General features: G+C 39.1%; 2 protein-coding genes across 4 annotated transcripts in view; both read left to right on the forward strand.

The window, feature by feature from the left end:
* pspc1 (paraspeckle component 1) lies at nucleotides 1-18,486 on the forward strand. Of its 2 annotated transcripts, XM_008428701.3 has the most exons (10): nucleotides 2-501; nucleotides 1,361-1,510; nucleotides 1,609-1,760; nucleotides 2,679-2,774; nucleotides 2,858-3,054; nucleotides 3,151-3,235; nucleotides 3,474-3,594; nucleotides 6,683-6,740; nucleotides 12,180-12,316; nucleotides 13,808-15,866. In XM_008428701.3, exons 1-10 carry the CDS (start codon nucleotides 118-120, stop codon nucleotides 13,979-13,981), a joined length of 1,554 nt encoding a protein of 517 aa, XP_008426923.1. In that variant the 5' UTR covers nucleotides 2-117; the 3' UTR covers nucleotides 13,982-15,866. The 2 variants fall into 2 exon arrangements, with proteins under 2 accessions (XP_017157907.1, XP_008426923.1); XM_017302418.2 differs by lacking the exons at nucleotides 6,683-6,740; nucleotides 12,180-12,316; nucleotides 13,808-15,866 and adding an exon at nucleotides 17,529-18,486 and having other exon boundaries at nucleotides 1-501.
* Nucleotides 17,527-24,078, forward strand: part of LOC103476378 (rho GTPase-activating protein 20) — a 19,605-nt gene continuing 13,053 nt past the window's right edge. Inside the window, exons 1-2 of one of the 2 annotated variants that reach the window (XM_008428688.3) lie at nucleotides 17,527-17,571; nucleotides 20,507-20,691. In XM_008428688.3, the coding sequence (XP_008426910.2) occupies nucleotides 20,617-20,691 (75 nt within the window). In that variant the 5' untranslated portion in view covers nucleotides 17,527-17,571; nucleotides 20,507-20,616. Of the gene's footprint in view, nucleotides 17,572-19,683; nucleotides 20,692-24,078 lie in introns of those variants that run through there. The other variant, XM_008428679.3, reaches the window with a different exon arrangement.

Below are 24,078 nucleotides of genomic sequence, written 5' to 3' on the forward strand. Positions count from 1 at the left end.
AATCTCCCAAGAACAAAGCAGAAGAAGGTCGCCATCTTTGAAATTCGCAGCAGGTTTGTTGCAGCGCAATATTTGAATTAAGTCTGGCTTAATTTACATAACAGTGAAATAAGCTGCATGGAAAACCGAAATATGCACCAAGCGAGGATGCTTGGTGCTAACTCTCCTCAGCCGGGGAGGCGAGGGACGGACTCCCCGGCCTCGTCGGAGCCGACGCCGGCGAACAAAGGCAGCCCGGCCCCGCCGCAGCAACAGTCTCCCGCGGCCGAGCAGAGCGAAGGAGCCGCGGAGGAAACGGGGGAAGGCCCGTCGAAAATGACTCTGGATATAGCAAGTTTTCGGAAGCCCGGAGAGAAGACGTTCACCCAGCGCTCCCGCCTCTTTGTCGGCAGCCTACCGCTGGATATCACGGAGGAGGAGTTCAGAAACCTGTTCGCTAAATATGGGAACATTAACGAGGTGTTCGTTAACAGGGAGCGGGGATTTGGATTTGTTTGCTTGGTATGTTCATAGCTGCACCTAGGTGTTTCAGTTTGCCTTTGTTTTTAATAAGTATTTTTGTTTAAGTTAATGTGTATGTGTTTTTCAGCCTTTTATTGGTTATTGGGATTAGTAGCGTTTGATATCAAAATACCATGAGAATATTATCTAGTATGAATTTACTTCCCACAAGTTTGACCCGGAAGTAATCCGCACCATCTTAGTAGGCAAGCGCATGCGCCATACATAGCAGACACATAAGTTTCCACGAACAAAAGATGTCAAAATAATGTTTTGATGGGAACCAGGCCAGAGCTAGCTCTAAGCTTGTGGCTTGTTTGTTGCTGTCATAGCAACTCCATCGCAACTGCCTGCCAAAATGGCTGCCAGTTACGAAGTTCACAGAAGAGTGACGTCACATGGGAACTGTGTATTTTAGATATTATTAAACATTCGTTTTTTGGTTAACGCATATTATTTAGTTAAGTTGTTGTTAAATGTGTAACTCTTAAAATGATAACATTTATTATATGTATTATTTTTACAAAATATTTTGGAGTTTTAATCAAGATTTTTAAATGTTGAAACCATATATAATTTTAATTTAATAATTTATTTGTGTTGGTCTTCCACAATAATTTGAAAATAAATTATGTATTATGTATAAGTAGCAGGCATTTATTAAAGTGAAGTTACTCGTAAAAACAAACTTTTCTTGTTTTAAAAATATTCTAAAACTGTTAGACATTATTTTTGGTTTTAGTTAAAAAAAAAGTCTGTTATAAATAGTTGATTGCAGCTTTAAAAAGTTAAGTTGGAGGTTCAGTTTGAGGGGCTTGTTATCGGTTACCCTGATTGATAATCCACCTTTGTTTTGCAGGAAACCCGAACTCTAGCGGAGATCGCTAAAGTCGAGCTGGACGGGTCGGTTCTGAACAACAGAGCACTAAAGGTCCGCTTTGCGACGCACGGAGCTGCACTCAAAGTCCGCAATCTGTTGCCAGTAGTGACAAATGAACTCCTTGAAGATGTAGGTTAGAGGTGAAACTGAACACTAAATAAGAGCGGACCTCTATGCCACCATAGTTGATTAAACAAGAAACGCCAAAAACCTGTGTGTATCCTCAGGCGTTTTCTCAGTTTGGACCTGTGGAGCGGGCCGTCGTTGTGACGGACGACCGCGGCCGTTCCACTGGGAGAGGCATCGTTGAGTTTGCAAGCAAAGTCGCCGCCCGTAAAGCCCTGGAGCGCTGCAACGAGGGAGCGATGCTGCTGACGACGTAAGCGTCAACAGACTGAAAACTCTTTATATCTCTATCAGTTTCAGATTCTCACAGCGTATAAATGGACGAACTTTAGAGAAATAAAACGCAGGATTCGTACGGGTGCTTGAATATCGATTAGGTGTTTTAAAGGTTTGGAAACAGCTCAGTTTTGAAATAAAAGTACAAGCTAATGTTTGATTAAAAGCTTAAATCTGGAAAACTCTGTTTGCAGTTGAAACCAGATATTTTCCTGCCTCTAAAACGGCATGAAAGTGCCGTTTTTAGCACTTTAGAAGTTAAATTGAATCCGATTTAACTTCTGTTAAATCGGATTTAACAGAAGTTAAATCCGATTTAACTTCTGTCTGAAGTTAAATTGGATTCAACTTTTCTTGCTTTAGGTCAGTTAGAATCACCAAAATTATTTATTTTTGCAAAATGTGAAGAAACTTGGCAAGAACATTTTTTAGAACCTTATTTTGTGCCTTTCTTTCCTCTTGTGTGTTTGTGTTTAATTTGAGCAGGAAGGTAATGTCCCTTCACACGATTTGTTTGGGTTGTTCAAATGTAATAATTATCTATTATTTAATTATTGAATTTGGGGCATTTTTTTTGTTTGACTGTTCTTGGATCAGTCAGGTGTACAAGGTGTGGTGAGAGAAACATTTCAAAACATAAAAATGTAGTTGTATTTCAGTTTACTTTGCCCCTACTTTATAATGTAGAATACTGTCACAAGACTATTAATAACAGTAATAAATTATATATAATGGTGAATTGAAATAGTCTTTTTTTAGTTCTTTTGTGGTGTTTTTATCTCTAAAGTGTGGTGCTGGAAAAGTTTGAAAACTAATCTTGAAAAGTGCTTGAATTTTACTGTGGGAAAAGTGAAAATGGAGGCTAAAACATGTCATGTCAACGATCTTATCTCAGTACTCCATGTCCCACCATCGTGGAGCCAATGGAGCATCTGGACGATGAAGATGGTCTCCCTGAAAAGATTCTGCCAAAAACTCCAAAGTATTACAAGTAAGCATTATTTATTTACCTATTTATTGATTTCTTTTGGTTTATGTTGGGTCTGCGATTACACCACTTTCTTATTCCACCAGAGAGCGAGAGCAGCCGCCCCGATTCGCCCAGCCCGGCACGTTCGAGTTTGAATACGCTTCTCGCTGGAAAGCTCTGGACGAGATAGAGAAGCAGCAGCGAGAGCAGGTCGACCGAAACATCAAGGAGGCCAGAGAGAAACTGGAGGCGGAGCTGGAGGCCGCCAAGAACGAACATCAGCTAATGTTGATGAGACAAGGTGAGAAGCGATGGCTGGTCGTCTGTTTCTCTGTAGGGTGTAACGTTTTTAAAACGTCCCCCCTTTTCTTCTTCTTCTTCTTTTTCTTCTCATTAGATCTAATGAGACGTCAGGAGGAACTGCGGCGGCTGGAGGAGCTGCGCAACCAGGAGCTGCAAAGACGAAAGCAGATAGAAATGAGGTGAAGAAGAATCTCGAGGAAGAAATTGGCATCTATTCCTACTGGATAATCCTATTTAATTGAATATAAATTTAGTTAAAGCTAATGCTGCAGAAAAGTCTTTCTATTAGCGATGTTTTAGATCAGCTGGTGATAGAAAGCTATATTAGGAAAACAAACCCGGTGAGGGGATTCTCATGCTGCTGCATTGTTTTTATTGGATTAGTTTGGTTTCTGTCTGAATGCTGTGTGTCGTTAGGCATGAGGAGGAGCGACGGAGGAGAGAGGAGGAGATGATGAGGCACAGGGAGCAGGACGAGCTGAGACGCCAGCCTGATGGCAGTGGCGGCAGCGGCTTCGTTCCAAACTACCATGAAAACGTGAGTGCAAACGTTTGGTCCTCACCAACTCATTTAGAGAAAACAAAACAGACAGAAAGTCAGCGTCGTACTTTTAACGTCAAAATACACAAACTTTACTATCGTTTTATTATGACCTGAATTGGTCATACTGCACAGCAAAAACACTTTTTATTTGGTTTGTTTATTTTTGTTGAGTCAGTTATTGATAAGTAATAAAAATCAGACCGAATATGATCAGAATTTTATTTATTTTTTACTATTTTCTCCACTTATTGTTCCTTCAGAGCATAAATAAGTATGAATAAATTCAAAAATATAACTAAATGCAGATACTGTGTGCAGTTTAGTGATATAAGTCACTTTTTTAAAGTGAATTCTTATGATTGTGACCCTCATAATCGGCGAGCCGTTTTCTTGCATGAGACGTCACGTAGCAAAGCGTCTATAGTGGAAATTTTTGTAGTCAATATTTCAAACTACAGTGAACCAAAGGAAATGCGTACAATTGGAGCATCCAATGAACCACTGAAACAAGCAGCTACAGTAGGAAAGTTTGAATGCTCTGCCATGCAGTCACTGTCCTGCAAAACTATTTATTACCTAAAATAATTAATAATGTTCATTTATCTTCATCGTTATCACAACAGTGCTGCAAAATTTAGTGATAAAATTCCAAGTTCATATCTCCCACCTCTGATTTATGCAAAATTTGGAAGTAAAAATGTTCAACATGACCAAATGTTTTGAATAAAATACAATTTATTAATGTTATATGATCTATAATGTTGTTTATTTGTAAACTTTTCATTTGATAATGAAACACATTCTTAGAACAAAGATTATCAGATTTATTTTCTCTATTGCCTTTGATGAAAGAGCGTGAAAGTTTCTGACCCAGCTTCTGTCAGATCAGTTGTGTGGCAGTGCACAGCTTTCCCACACATATTCAGAGTATTTATCTATTTTTCATAAAATGTAGAAAAGATATCAAGAGGAGTTTGTTTCCTACTTTGTTTATCTTTAATTTAAACAAAAATGAGTCTGGTATCGTTTGCTGAAATGCAGATCTTGAAGAACAAAATGTTCTAGTTGGACAAATAAAAACACCTAAATGAGCACTTATTACTCCAGTGGAGATGCTGACCGCTTCCTGTGTGTGTTTGTGTTCTGTGGTTACTTTTTGTCTCAATATGTCTATGAGGAAATGAATTCACAACTCTTGAACATCTCTGGAAAGTGTAAAAACTCTGATAATTTTTGCAGTTCTTTTTTTGTCTTTGTAGCACTTTTCTGACACTTTTGTTTGTTGCACATCACATTTTCTCCCTAAGAGAGCAAAGCAACAAGTCCATTTAATTCAGTGTGTAAATATCTGTTGTAATTAGTGGTAATGTCTAGAACAACCACTAGAGGGTGTAAGTGGCGACCAGAAACTTTCCATTCTTTGCTTGTCCTTTGACTCTTTTACAAGGTAAACATGCTTAAGCATTGAAGTTATGTAAAATAAATAATCTGCTCATATTTCCTACTTCTTAACATTAGATTTTGTTGCTTTGGGTTTCTAATTCTTGATTTGTACTTTGTGTATTTATCCTTATGTAACTTTTCATCAGGGTTTAATTTGATTTTCCACTAGATTTTTTTTTTGTTTTGGTATTAAAGTTTTTCTTCTGACTCAGATATTATTTATGTGATTTTTGTACATTAGTTATTCTGTGCATTTCATTCACACGAGTGATAAAATTTATTTTATACATTTAACTCTAGCTTTTTTAGTTCATTTTAAAACACGTTTAACTAACTATACTGATACTTTACACTTGAATGTGTAAAATACAAGTTATGTAGTTAAATCATTGTAATTACTGGGTGTTGTTTTTCATCATTTTTACGATTTGAACTGGAGAATACTTAGTTTTGTTAAGAATTTTCTTATAGCTTCCTAACTTTCTGATACTAATACTTTGATATTGCTATCAGAACGTGTTGCTTATAGCAACACGTTCATTTTTGCTTCACTGTTAGCTGCATTATTTAATGTAGGAATTAAAGATATTCTCAAGTTGTTGTAAGAGGTTAATTACCAAGTTATTTTCAGTTATAAAACCTTATTTTTGCATTTAGAAGCTTCCTTTAAAATCAGGCATTATTGACAATTCTGCGTTCCAGGTGGGAAAAAATATTGAATCTCCTGCTGATTGGATAAGTCTTCTAACCTGTAGATATGTAAACACTCCTTAGTTTTTATATTTCTGATACATTAGTGTAAAGAGACAGAATATAGCATGACATAACATAAATACATGACATCAGGTAAAAAACAGATTTTAGATTATTTACTCAAAGAAACAGCTGGTATTGTGGCTCCCAGATATTTCTGACTTTACAATCTGCACATCCTGGATTGGCTGCAAAACCATCAGTAAAAAGTTTGATGAGAAGCTGAAAACTGCTGCATTTAGAAATGGAAGAACTATGAATATAAGATGTCCTCTATCTGGAACTACATGCAAGACCTGGACCCCAGCATGTCTGCTTTTGGTGGGTGACAGCTTCAAATCATCGTATTGGGCGTTCGTCAATCAGCCAGATGAGCAGATCAGACCTGCTGAGTCTTAAAGAAAATTAGCAGCTGAGGATTTGAGCTACGAAGGAACAAAACAAAATCCCTCCTTTGATGTTTCCAAACCTGCTGAGCAGCTGAACATTTTGTCACCAACAAAAGTCGCCCAACACTTTTTCTGCTATTTGTTTTTCTCACCATCCTCTAGTTGGTTATTTTTTGCATCAGAACAGAATATGGCTACTGTTTTCCTAATTATTTAATTATCTGCCTAATTAGTTCGAACATGAAAATTTTAAGTTTTGACTTCACTTTTGTTTTGTTTTTTATATTTCCTCTAGAAGAGAAAGAAGTTTTAACTGCACAGTGACTGAATTTCTTTAATAAAGTTTCTACATTTATTTGACCAGTTTGGTTTTTCAAAAACTTCATGTTTGTTGCCAGTTATGCATTGAAAGAAATACTACATCCAAGATTAATTTGCAGGAGTCTGTTCAATAATGCTTCAGTTTTATTCTGAAGACTTTTTTTCACTTCTTTCAGAGGGAACAGGAAATGAGAGTGGGTGAGCTGGGCCCTCGTGGAGCCGGTAATATGGGAGGTACGGGCATGACTGTGCAGAGAAAATATCTTTGTGTTTCAATTTTTCTTTGTAGAGTTACAGTAGAAACATGAATGTGCAGTATTTTATGTACTTTTTAAATGAGGGAGCAAAAGATTAGAAGGCAAAGTTATTAGCAAAGAGGTGGACAGTCATAATTCCAGTGAAGTAAAAGCTTTAGACATCTTTCCATTTAATTTGTTTTGGATTAATTAGATGCACAACATCTTGCTAAGTGGAGAATGAAGGACAGACCAAATGTAATTTAAAAAAAAAAATTAATTGGTCAGAAGATGACATAAAAACGCAGGATTGCACATCACCTTTATAAAACATCTATCATATATATATATATATATATATATATATTAAAGTCTTCGGGCGGGTCAAGTTTTATTGTTTGAAATGTGTTTCGTCATTTTCTTGTCATTCTGTGCTTCACATTTTTATGCTTTTATTGTTCGACATCAAAGGGGTCGGGTGCATTGTGCTATGGGCGGCAGCCAAGGGAGGGGACCCTGGCGGTCTGATTCTCGGCTGCAGAAGCTGGCTCTTGGGACGTGGAACGTCACCTCTCTGGTGGGGAAGGAGCCGGAGCTAGTGTGCGAGGCTGAGAGGTTCCGGCTAGAAATAGTCGGCCTCACCTCGACGCATGGTTCTGGTTCTGGAACCAGTCTCCTTGAGAGGGGCTGGACGTACTTCCACTCTGGAGTTGCCCACGGTGAGAGGCGCCGGGCTGGAGTGGGCATACTTGTTGCCCCCCATTTGGGCGCCTGTACGTTGGGGTTCACCCCGTTGAACGAGAGGGTAGCCTCCCTCCGCCTACGGGTGGGGGGACGGGTTCTGACTGTTGTTTGTGCTTACGGGCCGAACGGCAGTTCAGATTACCCACCCTTCTTGGAGTCCTTAGAGGGGGTACTGGAGAGTGCCCCTCCTGGGGACTCCCTTGTTCTGCTGGGAGACTTCAACGCTCACGTGGGCAATGACAGTGAGACCTGGAGAGGCGTGGTTGGGAGGAACGGCCCCCCCGATCTGAACCCAAGTGGTGTTCTGTTGTTGGACTTCTGTGCTCGTCACGGATTGTCCATCACGAACACCATGTTCAGGCATAAGGGCGTCCATATGTGCACTTGGCACCAGGACGCCCTAGGCCGCAGTTCGATGATTGACTTTGTCATCGTCTCATCGGATTTGCGGCCGTATGTCTTGGACACTCGGGTGAAGAGAGGTGCGGAGCTGTCCACTGACCACTACCTGGTGACGAGTTGGCTCCGGTGGTGGGGGAGGAAGCCGGTCAGACCTGGCAGGCCCAAACGTATAGTGAGGGTCTGCTGGGAACGTCTGGCGGAGTCCCCTGTGAGACGGAGCTTCAACTCTCATCTCCGGCAGAACTTCGAACACGTTCCGGGGGAGGTGGGGGACATTGAGTCTGAGTGGACCATGTTCCGTACCTCCATTGCCGAGGCGGCCTATCGGAGCTGCGGCCGCAAGGTTGTTGGTGCCTGTCGCGGCGGCAACCCTCGAACCCGTTGGTGGACACCTTCGGTGAGGGATGCTGTCAAGCTGAAGAAGGAGTCCTACCGGGCCTTTTTGGCCTGTGGGACTCCAGAAGCAGCTGATGGGTACCGGCGGGCGAAACGGCATGCGGCTCGGGTTGTCGCTGAGGCAAAAACTCGGGCGTGGGAGGAGTTTGGAGAGGCCATGGAGACAGACTTCCGTACGGCTTCGAGGCGATTCTGGTCCACCATCCGGCGTCTCAGGAGGGGGAAGCAGTGCAGCACCAACACTGTTTATAGTGGGGATGGTGCGCTGCTGACCTCAACTCGGGACGTTGTGGGCGGAATACTTCGAAGACCTCCTCAATCCCACCAACATGCCTTCTGTTGAGGAAGCTGAGCATGGGAACTCTGGGCTGGGCTCTCCAATCTCTGGGGACGAGGTCGCCGAGGTGGTCAAAAAGCTCCTCGGTGGCAGGGCCCCGGGGGTGGATGAGATCCGCCCGGAGTTCCTTAAGGCTCTGGATGTTGCGGGGTTGTGTTGGCTAACGCGACTCTGCAATATCGCATGGACATCGGGGGCAGTTCCCCTGGACTGGCAGACTGGGGTGGTGGTCCCCCTGTTTAAAAAGGGGGACCGGAGGGTGTGCTCCAATTACAGGGGGATCACACTCTTAAGCCTCCCTGGTAAGGTCTATTCAGGGGTCCTGGAGAGGAGGGTCCGTCGGATAGTCGAACCTCGGATTCAGGAAGAGCAGTGTGGTTTTCGTCCTGGTCGTGGAACACTGGACCAGCTCTACACCCTCAGCGGGGTCCTGGAGGGTGCATGGGAGTTCGCCCAACCAGTCTACATGTGTTTTGTGGACTTGGAGAAGGCGTTCGACCGTGTCCCTTACTCCGGGAGTATGGGGTACCGGGCCCTTTGATACGGGCTGTCAGGTCCCTGTATGACCGGTGTCAGAGTCTGGTCCGCATTGCCGGCAGTAAGTCGGGCTCGTTTCCGGTGAGAGTTGGACTCCGCCAAGGCTGCCCTTTGTCACCGATTCTGTTCATTACTTTTATGGACAGAATTTCTAGGCGCAGCCGAGGTGTTGAGGGGATCCGTTTTGGTGGCCTTAGGATCGCATCTCTGCTTTTTGCGGATGATGTGGTCCTGTTGGCTTCATCGGAACGTGATCTGCAGCTCTCACTGGAGCGGTTCGCAGCCGAGTGTGAAGCGGCCGGGATGAGGCTCAGTGCCTCCAAATCCGAGGCCATGGTCTTGAGCCGGAAAAGGGTAGAGTGCCTTCTCCGGGTCAGGGGGGTCGTCCTGCCTCAAGTGGAGGAGTTTAAGTATCTGGGGATCTTGTTCACGAATGAGGGAAGAAGGGAGCGGGAGATCGACAGGCGGATTGGGGCAGCGTCTACTGTGAAGCGGGCGCTGTACCGGTCCGTCGTGGTGAAGAGAGAGCTGAGCCAAAAAGCGAAGCTCTCGATTTACCGGTCGATCTACGTTCCCACCCTCATCTATGGTCATGAGCTTTGGGTCATGACCGAAAGAACGAGATCACGGGTACAAGCGGCCGAAATGGGTTTCCTCCGCAGGGTGGCTGGGCTCTCCCTTAGAGATAGGGTGAGAAGCTCGGTCATCCGGGAGGGACTCAGAGTAGAGCCGCTGCTCCTCCACGTCGAGAGGAGCCAGTTGAGGTGGCTCGGGCATCTGGTAAGGATGCCTCCTGGACGCCTCCCTGGTGAGGTGTTCCGGGCACGTCCCACCGGGAGGAGGCCTCGGGGAAGACCCAGGACACGCTGGAGGGATTACGTCTCTCGGCTGGCCTGGGAACGCCTTGGGATTCCCCCGGAGGAGCTGGAAGAAGTGGCTGGGGAGAGGGAAGTCTGGGCCTCCCTTCTGAAGCTGCTGCCCCCGCGACCCGACCCCGGATAAGCGGAAGAAAATGGATGGATGGATGGATGTTCGACATCTTCAGCTGTCAGCATATTTTTACACATCACCTAAAACCCTCACAAGTATAAAAAAATGTTTCCTGTTTAAATACAAGAAAATTGATGTTTGTATGTTTAAGAGTGATTAGCAGCTACTTTAATTGACAAGTTGGGATTGAAAATGCTGCGGTTTCACATCTACAGTATCAGCTCTGGCTATGAAACTGGTAAAATTATACTAACTCTACTAAATTACTATATTAAAGGCATAAGTTAAGGGCCTGGTTGACATTTTGTTTTATTTTCTCCTTTCATATTTGTAACTGAAATGAATCACATTTCTGTTTTAAATCTGCTGTTTTGTTACTGAATTTATGCATAAAGAGAATCATCGTTTCATTAGGTTTTGGAAAGTCTATTCTCCATTATCAAGTGGTTCATGTCCGGTTCGATTCTGGGGAAGTTGGGTACATCTCTGTTGGCAGTGTGTTCCTGGGCCTTGAGCGTGGATGAGCCGGGGTTGACGCTCCAATGTCATTTTGCCACTGTAACATTGGGCGGCTAGTTTCTTGGAAGTCTCTCGGTGTGTTTAGTTGTGAATTTCCCTGTCCAGTTGACGTTGTCTGCACTTTTCTTCCACAATTGGTAAAAAGGTTGGACCTCAAGGTTTGACCATAGAAATATCAGCTTCCATCCCACCAACTGCTTTGGTCTCATCATCGATTGAAAATGGTACTTAAGATGTTTGAGGAGAATGCAAGTACTGCTTTTGTTCATCCAGTGATGGATGATTGATCAAATGGGATCTTTTGAAAATCAAATTGCTTGTGCGCAATGCCCCTCTTGGTCAACAAGAGGGAGAAACAGCGCAACTTTGTTTTTGGTGAGATGAACTGCAGAGTGTCATGCCTGGGCAGTCGTTCTAATATTTAAAAAATAATGCAGGTTTGTGTCTCCCAGCTTAGGAGGGATCCACCTCTTATCCTATGAGATTTTTTTTCTGGGTGAGAGAAGTTTTAAATCTGATTCAGGAGGAGCAGCATTGTTTTGAAACAGTACCCAACTATTAACCATCAAAAGAATGCAGAATTGGTTGTGGAACTTAATTGTCACATCTACTTATTGTGTTTGGAGATTATCTCAGGAGTTGTCTGGTCCTTGCATGAAGAAAGCATGGACTGTGTACTTGTCCTGTGCCCAAAGATAAGCTTGTTAAAAGTTTCTTTCCAACTTGTTCCATGCTTAAGACGAAGCAGGAGGTGGATTGACAGATGGGGACTTCATCTGCAGTTTGGTCAAATCTAGAAACCAAAAGTGGCTAAAATGAACTTCCATATAGGGTTGACGTAACCTGCAAATGCTCTTCATGGATGAGAGAAATTTTCATTGGACTGTAGTACAACAGGAAGCCATTTTTAAGGTGTTCAGTGAGTTATTTTTGAGGAACATTTTTGGATTTTGTCACAAACTGGCATTGAAGAAAGAAAGCCTTCTGGTTGGTGCTGCCAAAATGAACCAAATCGGCTTTTGAAAACAGTTGGTGAAAGTACATCAATAACATTATCTGGAACTGCATTAGTTGATGTTACTCCACTGTAGTAGAGTAATCAGATTACATTTGCTTCTTTATCTTACTGTTGGTTTGCTTTGATACCTTTAAACCATTTTGTTACTCTTGTGCAGAATCCTCCTCGGATGTTACTCGTCTTGCCACCTCTTGTTACTGCTCTCCTTTTCTGTATTCCCTGTGGCTACAGTGATGTGCAATCCAGCGGTTAAATGCAGCATCCATGTGCATGGCATCACATCGTATTGTTTTATAGAACAGTTCACTCTCACTCTGTATAGGATTGACTTGATGCAGAGTTTTTAATACCTATAATCTTTTACAGTTTTACTCTGCACAAAGCGTTTTAGTTTGATCGAATTGTAACAGAAACTAGTTTTAATTTGCAGTATACATGAAGTAGTTCCAGATGAAAGAGACCGATGAACCAATAATCCATTGTTTTGCGTGTAGATGGGTTTAACCAGGCCTCTGGAGGGCCCACTGGTAACCAGGGGCAAATGATGGGCGTGAGTGGAAGGGGAGGAGCCATTGCCCCAGAGGGAACGTCAAATATGGGGACACCTATGATGTCAGAGAATGGAGCCATGGTAACGTATCTAAAAAAAAAAGCTTGTCTGTTCATTAATATGATTGGGTTCAAAAACAGCACGAGATTTCTTTGCATTGTGTTGAGAAAACTTTAGTGGAGCTCTCAAATATCGGAACCAAAACAGATATTAGTATCTCTACTACTTTCTCTCATAATCCACAAATCTAACCTTTGTGGAATAGATGCAAGAAGAAGTCAATTGCTAAAAAAGTCTGATTTATGTACAAGCCACATAGGGGACAAAGCAAACATGTAGAAGAAGGTGATCTGGTCAGAGGAGACCAAAAGTGACAGCTGGCCAAAGTTGGTGGGAAGATGGATGGAGCTAGAAACAGGGCAGACCTTGAAAAATACCTGCAAAGGACATGAAACTGGGACAGACGCTCACCATGATCCCAAACATCCAGGCAGAGCTACAGGAGCATTTTCTGTTAGAATGGCTCAGCCAAAACTAAATCTACTTGGAGAATTTCTGAAATTCAGAAAGTGTCCATATAATAAACCTCACGCAGTCTGAGATATTTTACGAAGACTTCCGTCTGTAAAAATGTAAAGTTTTTGGAAACCCTAAAAGACTTGGAGCAAACTGTGACTTGAGTCAGAGTTAGGCCTGACACCATAACTAATTTTGCTGTACAATAAATTGTTCCAGAAGTTATCACGACAAACGATAATATTGTTGTTTTAAGACCATTTTTAAGTAATATCATGGTAATGACAAAATAACAATGCAAGAACACATTCTCAAAGATCATGAACATTTAACACAGGAACTGGAAAACATTTTACATACCCAAAATAAAGAAAACGGCAAATAAAATACATTTTGAAGTGTTGGTAAACAAAATTGCCCTTCAAAATAAGGGCTGGTTGAGACCAAAACACCAAACTGAAGACTTTTATCATCCAGTTTTTGGTAGAAAGAGAGAAAACAATAAATCAAGCCAATGGAAATTAAGTTTGTTTGTTTATCATGCGATTAATTGATTTATTGATTGTGACAGGCCTAGTCAGAATACTGAATATAAATTATATATGATGAACATATTTCTGTCACCTTTACAGTTAAATGCTACTTTTAGTTAATTGAATAAAACATCTTACACTAAATTTCTGCTGGTAAATGTGAAATGTTTGAGGTAATTATAGTTCTGCAAAGCTCTGTTGATTAAAAAGTAGAAGCTGTTTTTCAAAAATAAAAACAGCTATTTTTTATTAGTCTCGAAAGAAATGTTAAGTCTCGGAAGAAATGTTAAGTTTCTTTCACTAATGGTCGTTTTTTTTTTTTCTTTTCTCCCTTCTCTTCGGGGTCACCTTTTTCCCCCTTTGCACTTGGATGATGACAATTGGATCAAACTCAACCTTGACTGAACTTTGACCTCGATTTATAAAATACCTCTACGACCCTCACCACTATTTGGATCAACTGGATCCATGACTCCTTACAACTGCTCCTTGAATCTAATTAACCAACCCCTGTTGCCCTCAGCGTAATGATAGGTACCCTCAGGGCGGATCAATGGGCGGTCGATCGGAGGTCGAGTCCCCAAAGCAACAGCAGCAGCCATTGGGGCCGCAGGGTGGACCAGCTCCAGGATATAGCAGAGGCAGTCCAAGTCCAGGAGTCTTTGAGGGCCCAAATAGCAAACGTCGCCGATACTGACGTCTAACAGTTCTCATGTGGATTAGCAGCCAGTGCAATTTCTTCTTTTTCTACACAAGACCTCGAGGTTACCCATCACCATCATGACTCCAATTTTCTGGACAACAAAGCGGCATGTTTTTGTCCGTTTGTGGATTTACTTTTTGATTGTACTACCAGTTTTTAGAAGATTTGGATGAAGGTCTTCGACCTCGTCATTGCAAACACACACACATTGGAAATAAATTTTATTTATTTTTTTTTATTTTGTGAATATGCAAACAGGTTTGGGTCGGAATATAGCCTCAATTGCTTTCTAAGGTGGATTATGTTAAAGGTTCAGACTTTCTGCTGTGTTATTCTCCACCTGTCAAATAGATGTTTGCCAAGCAAAAACATATGAGGTTGATTAACTCATGGTCATTGTTGCTTTTTGAGTGTTTTACTAATTTCTCCTGTAAGTCTGGTCAATATTTGTCCAGACTCATCTGTTGGTCAACTTTGATCATGTGATTAAAAAGGAAACTAAACGAGGTCCAAGAAAAAAAGTGGTTAAAAGAACCAGGTGCTGGTCATTTCACCCCTTTGCCATTTTTTTTTATATTAAGCAGTTACATTGTGGTTCCAAGCCCCATCAGCAAGGCTGTCCATGTCCACATCGTCTCAGGCACTTGTAGTCTCACTTCCTAGCAAAAATATATTTGCTCTCAAGTCAATATGCACTGATAAAAACAATGTTTAAAGGTTTATATTTCAAAATATGGACCATAGGTTTTAGTGGAAATCTATGTCAACACATTGCCTTGAATGTTGGCACAAAGCTTCAGTGTGGATTTGTTTTTTTAGATAAACCTTTCTATATTTTAGCATCCATTTTAATTTGCAAATATGTGCATATCCTTGTCTTGATGTTTGGAATATAAATTTCATCCAAGAAGCTTTTACTACATCAGATTTACAAATGAGTTTTTTGCCTTCTAGTTTCATGCATAATTTACAAAATCTAAAATCTAAAAAATAAATAAAATGAAATCATGAGTGAAATTAAAGGATTTTAGCAGTATTTGCTTTCAGACTTAAAAAAATAAAAACTTAAAGAAAATAACAGCTTCCAGAGTGCAAAATGGAAGTAGAATGAGAAATCTGGCAAAGAGGTGAGTTGGTACCTTAAGAATTTATTGCCATGTTCAAAATAACCTGCTTAGTTAATTTTATGAACATTTATCAGCTTTTTTACAGCAACACTTTAAAACTTGAATTAAAATGTTTTTCATTTAAAACTGATGTTAAATTATGTTAAATTTAACATAATTTAGAGTCTGCAAGATCCTTTTATCGGTCAACTTTACACTTCCTGCTGTTTGTATAGATTTTTAAAATAAGTGATTATTCTTACCTGTAGATGAGAATAATCGTAACAGAAATATGGTGTGTTGTGCTTTTGTTATGGAGATTGTACAATTGTACAGTGACAAAGCGAGAGCATATTTACATTATGAATGAAAGAAGCCACATGTAAAGTCACTGAGTCGTCCCAGGCTTTATTTACCTTCAGTGATTTTGTTTATCCAGTGCAATGATTGCGACATCTTGAACTCATCAGAGAAGTTGTTGTGGGTTAGAAATCTTGCAATTAAAAGGTTTTAAAGCGTTTTTGTTTTTTAAGTGTTTGTTACTTTCCGAAACTTTTCCATGACGATGAGTACTGTGAAATCCTCCTTTTATTCATTTTGGGGATTTTATTTATCCTTATTTTTTGCTCAGAACTACAGGAAATGTTCTGTAGGTTTTGTGCATCTTGTATTTGATGGTCAAGAGAAATAAAATGTTTTTTTTGTCGTTATTTAAACAAACTGTGTTTTTGTTTGTCAAACCTGATTAACAATAAATATCACATCCATCCTGATTACAAAGCATCATTTCTAGTATTTTCATCTCATTTTGTGTAAGTATTATAATGAAGTATGAGGATGGATAGCGAAAGACTCCTGCAAACCTATTTTCTTTGGTTTCCTGGTTTCGTTATTTATTTTTTGGGTAGAGGGAGGACGGCAAGGACATTTTTTGCTTAGAAAAGTTGAGCAAAGAGTGAGATTCAAACATCCTCTAAAGTTGCATTTCTTTAATTGAAAGAAATGCAACTTCTTTCAATTAATCATAGTTTGTTGAATATCTGCAAAGTTTCAAGGCAAAAGTGATCAGAACATGTAAGTTTTGGACCTGCAGGAAGGAAATGCCCCCCAAATTAAACCAGTTGGGTGAGCTAGTGGATAAATGTTGAATGAGCCCTGATCTTCAAATCAAAGTAAATTTTTATAGCATATACCAGTTGACAACATTTTTACTTTAAGGATAAAACATAACTTCATAAATTGCAATTAAGCATGACTAGATGGCTCTAAAAAGTGAATAAAAAAGACAAGTTGGGTATTAAAAACTGAAATATTGAGTTGGTGGAAGCTGCCATGAAGGTGTTGGAACAATTTGGTAGATTGTTTTGTCTCCAAAAAGTAACAAACTACAAAATAAGAACTTAAATCCATTTTAAAAGTACTTATTTTAACATTAACATGCTGGTTGCAATAATATGAAGTATTGCTAATAAATCTTTCAAACTTATTGAAATATTTTCTATTTTTCCTGTTGACATTCATGATATTAAACCTGAAAATCAGTGAAGACCCAATAACTTAGAGTACTTGATGTTCCCTTACCTGCTCATCGGGACATGAAGCTGTTTAGACTGAAAACAGGACATTGGCCGACTCTCCGCTTTGGTTTTTAGTGTATTAACATCCAGACCGGGAAGAGGATTTAGCTTTTTAATGTCTGGAACGTTTTATTTATTCCATCCAGCTTAAATATATCTGAACATCTGGTGACTGGATCTCTCTCTCCTGCTCTTAAAAAAAAGCTTTCTCTGTGTTTTGGGTCATTTTGTATCATTGCTTTGAATCACCTGATAATACAAATTCTCTAGTTGCTCTCATTTGTAAACTGGCGCTGTGTCTTTAAGAGATTTTGCCATCAAAGTATTGAATATTGTTTATCATTTGAACTGGTTTACTGGTTACCACTGAGTGAGATTATTGTGTGGATTTCAAATTAAGATCATCCAGTCAGACTCATTGAAATCAGATATTTGCATATATTAAAAACACATTTATTATTTAATGGTTTGCACCAGGATGTTGGAGATTTTGAGTATGTGAGGCGTTTTATTCATACTTTAAGCTTTAAAAAGTGTTTAGGGTGTTTTAAAATATAACTTTTTCAGTTCAAATGTTTCAATTACTGAACATATTAAAAGTTTTTTACCAAGGAAAATAAGTAATTTGTTTTTTGGAAAAGCCTTTCTGCTCTACATATTAAACATTAATTTCAGCTGAACTAGAACTTTCTGAAATATATTTTTTCTTGGTGACAGGAAATTTTTATTTCATGTTTTGAATGTAACATTGTGATTTCACCCGCTGTTATCTATTTACTTGTTTTTGCACACATACCAATACTCTGTTAAATTGGTGATCGGTTTTTATTAAGTTGTAATTTTCCTTGTCTGCTGCAGGTCCTGTGAGCCAGATGCTACTAGTAGTGCAGCCATGGAACTGGTAAATTTTTGCTTATACACACATTTATATTTGTTTAGACTGGATTTTACTAGTACAGAACCTTAATGTTGAAGTTTGTAACTTTCAAGTCTATAAACATCAAATTTAGAAGTTTAAGGAGTTTAGTTGCACTTCTGTTGCTCCAATAATCAAAACCATGAAGATTTTCTAAAAGGAAACATACAAGTGTTAAAGAATGTTTATTTTTTATTTTATTTATTTCAAACTGGTTTTTAAAAACCAAGAACAAATAATTAGCTTACTTTTCTGTTTGAAAAGGAGCAGGAAGAAGTGATCACTTATTTAATCCTATCGCTTATCTCGATTTAATTCAATATATCACTTACTGACTCAATAATTATCCAAAATATGTAGTTAAAACCATGTTCTAATATTCATGTGCCTGTTCAATATACTGTCTATTACACAGACAAGATGGTTACAAACTAACTCGTAACAAGACAAGAAAAGCTACGGATAATAATAATACCGTTATAATGAGAATTGTAAGAAAATGGTTGTGTTGATTTTAACATCTATTAGCCTACTTCATGTCTTCTGACAGCTTCTGGTTAAAATACAGATCTGGCAGCTAAGAAGGGATAATTTATTTTTTATCCTATAAAAATAAAGTGATTTTCTATTGACCAAGTTTATCTTTAATATTAGTATTCATTTAATATGAAACATTTAAATGTGACAAACAAATAAAAACGTACAAATTGGTTTGGGGGAAAATGCCTTTTCTGAAGATGCAGGTAAGGTTTATTTTTTACTGGTTTCGTTTGACACCAGAAAGCCGTCTGGACCAAGCAGGACTTTGGACATTGATGTTGAACTGTTTTGTTGTTACTTTAATAATTTATTAAATTAATTGTATTGTTTCTCTGCTGAATAAAATGGATTAAAGCATTATTTATTGCACTGCTTATTTTTTTGTATTAAATCTTAATGTTTTTCTAGCCGATCTTTGGGTTATTTACACAAATGGCTAATTCATGTTACGAAGCAGCAGCTACATGCGAAACATCACATTTCCTTCTGACCTTTAAAGAACCTCCTGGGTCAAACTGATGCGTCAAAGGAGAAGAAGAAGAAGACGGAGGGATGTTTGGAGACGTGAAGGGGGACGTGTTACTTTTCTTCGCCAAGCCCAAGGCTGTTCATTACCAACAGGAGGGGAGCTAATCATTGAAGTGATCCAGTTTAACGTGGAGAATGAATACTTCTCTGTTCTTTACTTTGTGGCCTCGTTCTTCTTTAGCCCACTTTCTGCCCCACTTCTGTTTATGAAAGAAGATTAGTTTGTTTTTGTTGTGCAAAGCAGCTGTTTATCTGTATTATTTTAAAACGCTTTCCGGGATATTCTAGCCATTTTAAAAGTGAAAAACTTTTCTGATGTTGCTTTTTAAAGATTTGATCGAGTGGCCTACATTAAACGACTATAGCACTTCCTAATTAGTGCTGTTCACAACAGTTCCCAGAGATTTCACATTTTGTCATTTTATCAATTCAGCTCTCAGTCTGGGGGATTTTTGGATATCTGTGCATTTCCCGTACAGATCAATGAATAAATATAATCCCAGAGATTACAATGCTGCTTTGCTCGTATATATCGGCAACATAAAATAATCGATTATTAATATTATTGACATTAAAGTGACTTACAAAATCATTCTTCCTTCTTGAGTTTTTTTTACGTTTTTTGTGTAAATGACCAACGTGAAATATAGGAAAGGTTGAAAGGTGAAATGAAAGGATAACGGCGTAGTAGAGCCATTGTAGATGGCAAAAAAATTTGAGATTCATCTCAGAAAAGAAGAAAAACGAGGACATTTCTGAGGTTTAAAAGTTGAAAATTTGCCAGAAGAAACTCAGAAACTTTGAGATTAATCTCTGGGGAAAAAAATGAAAATTTGAGAAATGTTCTTAAAAAAAACTTGCAAATGCATGACCTTAGTTAGAAAAAAATTGCCACTTGTGGAAATATGAGTGTCAAAAGTTGAAATGAAACTCAGAAATTTCCAAGTTTTTTCTGTAAATGTGTGAGATTAATCTAATTTTTTTTGTTTTGTTTTATGGAGGTTATTAACTTTTTTTTGTATCTTTTCTCTTTATCTTGTACCGTGGTATGAAAAATATTTGTGTTATTCTTGTTTACTTTTTGACAGTGCCAGGGTTTCTTCTGGCCTTTTGGCTACTGCTTCTGTTTAGGTGAACTGCCTTGTCTGTAGGTTTGTAGTTTTTCCCCTCAGACGACAGAAATTGAAGCGTTAAGCTTTACGACGTTTAATGTTTGAGAAATTGTTTTATCCCGCTTTAAATTTCTCCACAACGTTCTCCCTGACCGGTCTATGAGCACTAGAGTCCCTACAGTTATCCCTAATCTTTCCGTTTTATTTGTAAAAATGTTGGAAATACGTCTAATTTTTGTTCCGTGTCTATATTTTGTATTTGCTTCACACAAAATACAAATAAAAACATTGAAGTTTACAGTGGAAAAGTGACGCAATGAAAACATCTTGGGTCGTTTATAGGGCATGTTCGCGACTTTTCCTCATAACTTTAATAGTTTTTTCATGTACGAGTGCAGATTTAGGCCGTTGTTCGTAAAGATGTCCAGACCCAGTAGCTCCAATCTGATTATCGGCTATCTGAATGGGCCGGTTTAGGTAAAAATAGTGGAGACCTATTTTTTGCAGCGCCACGGCGCCGCCTCCGCCCCGTGCGTAAAGACGCATTAAGAATTGGCACAGCGGCTGTTAATCCAAACAGGAGCTGCTTGTGGTTACAGCTCAGCCTCTCACTGATGGCGCTCTGGGAGGAAGGACGTCAGCTGTGTTGCTTTTGCCCTTAACTTTATTTATAAAGTTGATCAGATTCTCTCCTGACGCCACGTTTTTTGTGTCTTTTTTGTTTTATTTTATTGTTTCAGTTGGTTTCTGCTGAAATGTCTCGCGTGTTGACGACACGGAGGTTATTAATGGGATTTCTCTCCCCGCTACGTCACCTATGGACAGCTGGACACTGAGGCGTTGTGACTGAATGGATAACATGTCTCCGCAGCAGCATCTACAGCAGGACGGCCTGAGCCGCGCCGGACAGCAGGACAGCAAACGGGTGAGATTTTCAGCCTCTGGAGTTTAAAATTAAAATGTTGTGTTAGATATTGTTGGTTGTGGGGCCACTTGGCATCCACATGAATGAGTTGTATCTGTGTTGTATCTGTGTGTTGGGACAGGAGGCAGGTTAGAGTTCAGGACTTTCACTAAAGTGATACCGGCATCTTCTAGGAATTGCGTTAGGGTCGACCTGGGGGGTAATTTAGAGGTGTCAGGGTATTTGTACTTCCTGAATCTGGGTCTGACTGTTCAACAGTTTCACATTTTGTCACCACAAACTTTAATCTACTTGATCGTGAACAAGAAATATACAATGGACCTCCGTTAGAGAGCACAACTGGAATAAAAATACAATCCGAACCCTCTAAAAATGCCCATTTTATTAGTTCAAACGCCAAATATGCCGTAATAAGCTATCTTGGCATTAGTCTTCCTTACAGAGCTCGGCATTTATCGTATCGTTTATTTATTACGATTAATTTCTTATAATGGTAATAATTTTGATTTATCTTTGTCATAATAAATTCCAACTAAAGATGTTTAAAATCCCAAAAACTCCCAATGTGGGAATTGTTTTACTATTTTCTTCACTGTATGTACAAGGAAAGCATCAATAATTTAGAAAATAGGATAAAATATAGTTACAATTTACAATTTAATAATTCAAATCATTAAACTGCTTCTTTATATAATTGATGTTTTACAAGTAGGAATGTTTTTCAACAGCAGTATTTGTGGTTTGGGGGCTCTAATTGCTGTGACACATAAAAAGAAGTGATAAATAGTTTTGTTGCTACTTTAATCATTATCACAATAGTACCACAAAATATTGTGATAAAACTTTAAGTCCATATCGCCCACCGCTACTTTCTTGATTCCGGTTTTGGGTTTGCAGCCAATTGACACCAAAGACAAACATTGGATGTATCAACTAGCATCACACCTACGTATTTTTGTTTTCCAGGTGTTTTTTTTTTTTTTTTTTTTTTTTTTGTCAAATAATTGAGATCAATATGGAAAACATTTAAATTTTATTGAATAATTTGGAGTCACATCCCAGAGAAAAATCTGGGATCCACAATAGGCAGGTGTCCACTGTGACATACTTGTGAGGTGGAACCAAAACAATGCACCATTTTTCCAATTAAAATCCAATTGTTGGCATCAGTTTATTTCCTATAATAAGATGCAGACTTCGCCTTGTTATTAAAGACTTCAGAGGTTTGAGCTGTAATGAGAAAACCACAAGAAATTCAGAATTTAGAGACTGATGTATTGAAACTATTTGAATCATTTTATAAGTTTAATTCAGTTTTAAATATTAAATACAGTTTCGAGGCAATTTGCTGAAAAATAGGCTCAGTTTAGATCCATTTATGTAAGATCCAGTTCTGACCAATCAGAATCGGTGTCAAAGCTACTTGCTTACAGTTCAATCAGAACTTATTGATGCATTTTAATAAAGTTTAAAGGTTTGCAGTGAATCCTGCCCTGTTGGCTTCGAACCTTTTTGGTTTTTCTTCCATGAGCGGCGTGATGTTTGGATAACAAACACGTTTCCTCTGAGAACTACTGCACCTTTTCCATTTCTCAGAGCATCAGGATATGTGTACTGCACATAATAAATAAAGGCTTTCTATAGGATTCTACCGTGGTTGCTAAAAAGACCATTTTTGGCTTCATTTGTGTTTAAATGAGAAACCATTCAGTTTCCTGGCAGGCAACACCATGTTTTTATTGAAAACATTTAAAAAATTTAAATGTCTTTTAGATGTTTTACTTCCTGACAGAGTGATATCCAGGCCCACAGCATCATAGATCCTCTACTGTTCCTTAGCTGCTTTTAAACATATTCATCCTTTGTTTCACCTAAACCCACCTGGAGTGATTGCTGTTAAAAAAAAACTGATCTAGAATCAGTTAATGTTTCTGTAGCAGAGCACCATCTACCTACTGGGATATTTTTGGCTAAATTTAGTTGTGAAAGCGAACATTGTGATGCTGTGGCTGGAGCGTTAGGAATGTTTCACCACTCTGCGACCGAGTGAAACGACAGAAACGTGTGGATGTGACTGTCAGATCAGACGATTTAGAGTTTACCCTGAATTTTCTCTGCTGATGGTCTTTTTAACTAGAGTCATTTTTTAGGTTAGAGCTCAAAAACAGAGTCTTAACTGCATGTTTCCACGGAGACATTTACAGCTGTGGGCAAACAAATCTGCAAACACGTCCATTCGTCTTGTTTTACTCCTGCTTATTGAATACTAACATGAATCCAAACTTGCAGAACTGACTCCGTATTTGCAGGGTAGTTACAGTTTTTCTCCTCTAAAACAATCATAAATGTCACTGCTATGCTAAAGTATGTATTCATCTTTTCCACATTTTTTCATTTCAAAACTTACATGTGTTTTATTTGGATTTTACATGTTAGGCCAACGCAAAGTGGTTTACGGCTGCAGAGTGTAAGAAAAAAAATGAATCATGGTTTATGAAAAGTGGGGCAAGTATTAGGTTTAACCATTTACATTGTGTTTATTTGTGACATAAAATTTCAATAAAACTCTTAGTGGTCGTAATGTGACAAAATGTGGAAACGCTCCAGGGGGTGAACAGTTTCCCATTTCGTTGTGCATCAGTTCTGCATCAGGCGATCACTAGTAAGTGGGTTAATCTGATGTACAATGAAAGAAACTATGGTTACGTAACGGCTGTTTGTTCCTCCTGCATTAGTCTCCCAAAGCCTTTCACAATTAGATTAAATGAAACTTATTGATCCCTGTAAGGACACAAAGATAATAGGATACCAGTATGGCTGCCAGCCGCAGCTGCTGGGCTTCAGTGCAGCAACGATCTGGAAATATGTAAAAGTTCAGTCAGATGACCGGATGTTTTGTTTTGCTTTTTGATTTGCTGCTGCTGCTGTGTGAGAATTGAATTTCATGCATTATATGAAAAAAAAACCCAATTACATAACTAATTTAACATCAAAGTTCTTAACAAAACAAACAGATACAATTTTTGTGCTATTATACGGAACCAAACCAGGTCCAATTTGAATGGAATCAATTTAATGTTCGTTGGTACGGTGCAATTGTGTCGTATTTACATCCTGTTTCATAATAATACAAATTCAGTCGATCACCTAATGCTAAACAAAAATGTCCTTTAAAGAAATCCAGCTGAGTTGTTGTCGTAGCGACAGCAACTGATCCTGGGGCGACAGTGGAGAGAAACAACAGAGTTGTTGGGAGGAGTAGCTCTAGGAGAAACAGCCCAACATTGGGGCTGGCATTCGTTCAGTGGGAAGAAAAAAGCCAATATTTCTATCAACATGTATTTATTTCAAAGCCATTCCTCTCTGTTTGACTCCTGTGTTTGTTTT

Source organism: Poecilia reticulata, chromosome 2 (assembly GCF_904066995.2).
Source record: "Poecilia reticulata chromosome 2, P_reticulata-male-v2, whole genome shotgun sequence".
Classification (NCBI taxonomy): Eukaryota; Metazoa; Chordata; class Actinopteri; order Cyprinodontiformes; family Poeciliidae; genus Poecilia; species Poecilia reticulata.

What these genes read in the sequence shown, in the direction of transcription:
- pspc1 (XM_008428701.3), top strand. Translation starts at nt 118, where the DNA reads ATGGAAAACCGAAATATGCACCAAGCGAGGATGCTTGGTGCTAACTCT. An exon ending in GGAGCGATGCTGCTGACGAC is followed by an intron (nt 1,761 to 2,678) that starts GTAAGCGTCAAC and finishes ATCTTATCTCAG; the next exon opens with TACTCCATGTCCCACCATCG. An exon ending in AAAACTCCAAAGTATTACAA is followed by an intron (nt 2,775 to 2,857) that starts GTAAGCATTATT and finishes TTATTCCACCAG; the next exon opens with AGAGCGAGAGCAGCCGCCCC.